The 4,242-nt window shown below is 33.2% G+C and overlaps 1 protein-coding gene across 1 annotated transcript; it reads left to right on the forward strand.

Moving 5' to 3' along the window:
• Nucleotides 1–875: 875 nt before the first annotated feature.
• On the forward strand, nt 876–3,783 carry LOC116124581 (microsomal glutathione S-transferase 3-like). The gene is made up of 4 exons (XM_031410307.1): nt 876–1,011; nt 1,107–1,182; nt 1,277–1,449; nt 3,629–3,783. The coding sequence occupies exons 1-4, from the start codon at nt 899–901 to the stop codon at nt 3,702–3,704; spliced, it is 438 nt and encodes a 145-aa protein (XP_031266167.1). The 5' UTR covers nt 876–898; the 3' UTR covers nt 3,705–3,783.
• The last annotated feature ends 459 nt before the right edge of the window (nt 3,784–4,242 follow it).

A 4,242-nucleotide genomic window follows, 5' to 3' on the forward strand; every position in this document is an offset into this window, starting at 1 on the left:
TTTATCTTACACACTAAAAAAAATAGATTTGGCTAGATCAAGCTAAAACACAGCCTAGTAGGATTTGGTTTCGCGAAGTCAAATCTGGCTTCGAAGCCAAATCCAGCCAACCCACGAATGGCTAAACCCAACTGCTATGATCAAAACTTTTGTATCAAGTCATACATATTCACCTTTACACCAAACCTAAATTTCATGGCCAGCACCATTTTGTTTATTATTGTTGACTTATTTCAAACACATATATGGGTTATCCTTTCACAAAGGAAACGGAGATCAAAATAATCTTAACTCATAAACTTATTACGGTTAACATCAGTGGCGAAATGGCCACCCCAGACCCCAATTTTTTTTTTTTTAAATTTCGTATAGAAAATATCATTTTAATCCCTATAAATTTACTTTTGCACCCCAATTTTTTAATGTAATATTTTAGCCCTTGTAAGTTGTAAGTGTAACTTCCTAATTTCTTTCTGGCCCGTCATTCATTAAACATTATTTATTTAATAGTGGGGGGGCCTTTTTTTTGGCCTGTTAAGTTATAGAATAAAACAATTTAACCCAAAACAATCATATAAGTGATTAAATTATCCAAAAGTCTAACCCGCGTTAAAGAATGTTAACCAGGGGCGGAGCCAAATTTTTTTTCCGAGGGAGCCGAAGTATTAAGGAATCACTTGGTGACACAGGCCAAACCAAAGCCGTGGAATTGGTCTCAGCCGTTTGTTTTTCTATCACCTTGTCAGTTAAAGAGGCTACAGCCGTGGAATTTGTCCCAGCCGTTTGTTTCTCAATTCTCACACTAGATAAACCCTGGAACAAGTATCGGTCAACCTTCCAAATCTAAGAGAGAAACCTATCAACACAAGTCAGTGTTTAACTTAACTAACTCATCATCATGGCCGGAGCTCAACTGCTCCCTAAAGAATACGGATACGTTGCTATCGTTCTTGTCTTTTACTGTTTTCTGAATTTCTGGATGACCTTCCAAGTCGGCAAAGCCCGCAAAAAGTATGTTTCTTCTCATCTCCATTTTTCTCTTTCTTTTTCTGGGTATTTTTTATCTCCACTGATCTTTTCTGTTTGGAAAAAAAAAAAAAAATAAGATACAACGTTCCTTGTCCGACCCTGTATGCTATAGAATCTGAAAACAAAGAGGCAAAGTTGTTTAACTGTGTTCAGGTAATTGACTCGCTGGAAATGTTACTATATTAATCTTTGGGTGATTCTTTGTTGTAACGAAAAAATATTTGTGTATTTGGATTTGATGGTGCAGAGAGGACATCAGAACTCTTTGGAATTTATATCTATGTTCTTCATGCTGATGATTTTGGGAGGAATTAGTCATCCTTGTATATGTGCTGCACTTGGCTTCTTTTATACTGTTACTCGTTTTTTCTATTTCAAAGGTTATGCAACCGGTGATCCTCAAAAGCGCCTCACTATTGGGTTTGTTTCTTCTTTCTTTTACTCAATCACTTTCTCGTTGTTTAATAATCTCTATAGATACACTTTTATATACGAGGATTTTTTTTTTTCTATTACTTTAATATAAAATATTCTAATCCACATACTTGTGCATAGATAAAATTTTAGTGGTCTTAAGTTTTAAAATGTAGTTTTTAATATTGATTTTTACTACTGAAGGAAAATTAAAGCCAATATTGTGTTGGCATAATATTGTTAATCTGCTGTTTGTGGTCAATGACAATACAAGACAATGAAGGATCAGAAATGTTAAAAATAAATGAATAAATAAAAGGATTAGACAGGTCTTTTGATGTTTATTCTTGTGTAGCGTGTCAATGAAAATTGTGAAAACATTGATAGGCATACAATTTTTGAAACCATATTATCATAGTTTACAAAGACGCTTGAATATTGCATATTCGTACTCCTTTGATGTTGAAAGAGGGTACTTCATATGCAAAGGGGAAAGGTATAAAAAAGTTTCAACTGGAGGTGAATTCCTATTGAATCAGGCTGACAGTATAGAGACAAGTGTGATTGAAATGTGATGAAATATTGGTCCTCAGTCAGTTCAAATTGATATGCTAAAATGTTGGTTTCTAGTTGTGTAGAGTTATGAGTCCATTTAGTCTTTTCCTTTGCTTCTGTCCTGCCTTCCTTGAACCCTTGGCTGTGGCAGTAAAAGAATATCAAAATGCCGGTTCAACGTAAAGGGCTGTAAATGATGTCCTTGAAAGTCCGCAGCTTGTTAGGTAAACTATTGCAATTAGCATTTTATACGACACTTAGATATTAAGCTAATAGGTGGCAAAAGGAAGCACCTCAAAATAAACAAAAGGTCAAGTTGAAGAAACGCTGCAATGCAATAACTTGCTTCTAAAGTTGAAAACACTGTTGAGAAATGTTAAGTGAAATAACTGTAGTCCTGTAGAGATTTGTGAAGTGAAAGTTTCAGTGTTTTAAATTATGACATGGTATCTCTATACAGCTACATCAAACTTGTATTAATTGATAAAATGTACAATTTAGTAAGGCAGAAATAAGCACAAGATGAGAAATGTGAAGTAAATTCCTAATGCAGATTGATACCCTCACTTGATTGCTTTTCTTTATTGATATACTATATTTCATTCTCTATAATATCCTTGGTCAAATATATCAACACAATGAACATAGCATAACTATATACACATTAACTTACCTGCTAGTCACTATGGTTTGCTGATCATATTTTTCTTCAAAAGTATGCAATGTTAATACTTGTGGATCTCCCTTTTTATGTTCATTCCTACTTATAAAATCTATCTCCAGAGTACAATCATGAAAATCTATAATAATGAGTGAGGATGATTACGTAAATATATCCCAGAGAAAAAGGAGGCATTCATTGTAACCAAAGAAAGAAAATTGGATAGTCTAATTCCAGAGATTATAAGCCATGCATTTTCTGAAAAACAGTTTTGCACTGCTTGGTAATCTCTGATATCTGATCATTAGGTTTTTAATGCATAAGAGGGGGATGGGAAGGAATGTATGTTAAGTAGAGTGGTGATCTTTTAGCAGAATTTTGGGATATAATTGAGTTTTCACTGCTGACCCTTTGAGGATAAACCATTGCCAATATCAGTTGCTATTAGGGATATGAAGAAAGTGAAAAGTTTGATGATAACATGTTTTATGCGAGGATTATCAATTATTAGAAAAACCTAGGATATTGTATGGTATAATACTAGATGTATTTGAACCATTAGATGAAGATGAACAGTTATTTAGGAAACATTTTATCCAATGATGTTAACGCCATATTGTACTAACATCATAGAATGACGCCAATTATTAGTAGACTTCGTATAAGCTTCCTTTAAAGAAGATTTTAGAAAATGAAAAATCATGAAAGCTTAATTTACTATAAAAGAGTGATGAGCATTTTTAATGTTTGGGTACTCATAAAACTAGTAAAAATACATATGAAAAAAAAAAATTAACATATTTGTTTAGCTGTAGTTGAAAGGTGTCGACTTGATCTTGAGCTTTTTGTAACTCTCACAACAACTATGTTGAAGCCTTATGTCAAATACAAACTGGAAAGCTCTATTTACAGTACCTGAAATGCTGAGTTTGGTGATTTATTCAGTTCATTTCTTTTGTTCATGTGCAGGAAATATGGATTTCTTGCTATAATGGGGCTTATGGTATGCACAATTTCGTTTGGGATACAGCAGCTTCGCGGATAAACCTCTGCACCTCTGCGGTTATTAATCTTTAATATCCCATGACTTGCCATCTCCATATATATCCTCTTTTTATAAATATATCTTTTTTTTTAGGTGGCAAAGACTGCAGTTTCATGTTCTACGTTATACTAGAATTATAAATCTGAAAGATAGTTGAATGATAAGGTTTTCTATATACTGCCCTCTGTTCTGTAATGGTCAAGATTGACTAAATTTGTGAAAAAGAACTATTGCCCTTGTGGATTTTGCTTGTTATTGTGAAATTGAAGAATTGTATGTTTCAATTCATTGATTTATCACTAAGGAGTTGCAGTCTTTATATAGGGAGTGTACGATCTCTTGAATTTCTTAATTATGTCAGTTACAGATTACATAATATTGGGTGGAGATTACATAATATTTAGATTCAAGTTGTAGCAAGGGTAAGGGGTGGCCACCAATTATCATACCCAAAAAAAAAAAAAAGTTTTATCACGAGAGAAAGTTTTATGTGTATTCTGTTGCAATACAATATAAATGATAAAATAGGTTTGTATCA

This window comes from Pistacia vera, unplaced genomic scaffold (genome assembly GCF_008641045.1).
Source record: "Pistacia vera cultivar Batoury unplaced genomic scaffold, PisVer_v2 Contig153, whole genome shotgun sequence".
NCBI lineage: Eukaryota > Viridiplantae > Streptophyta > Magnoliopsida > Sapindales > Anacardiaceae > Pistacia > Pistacia vera.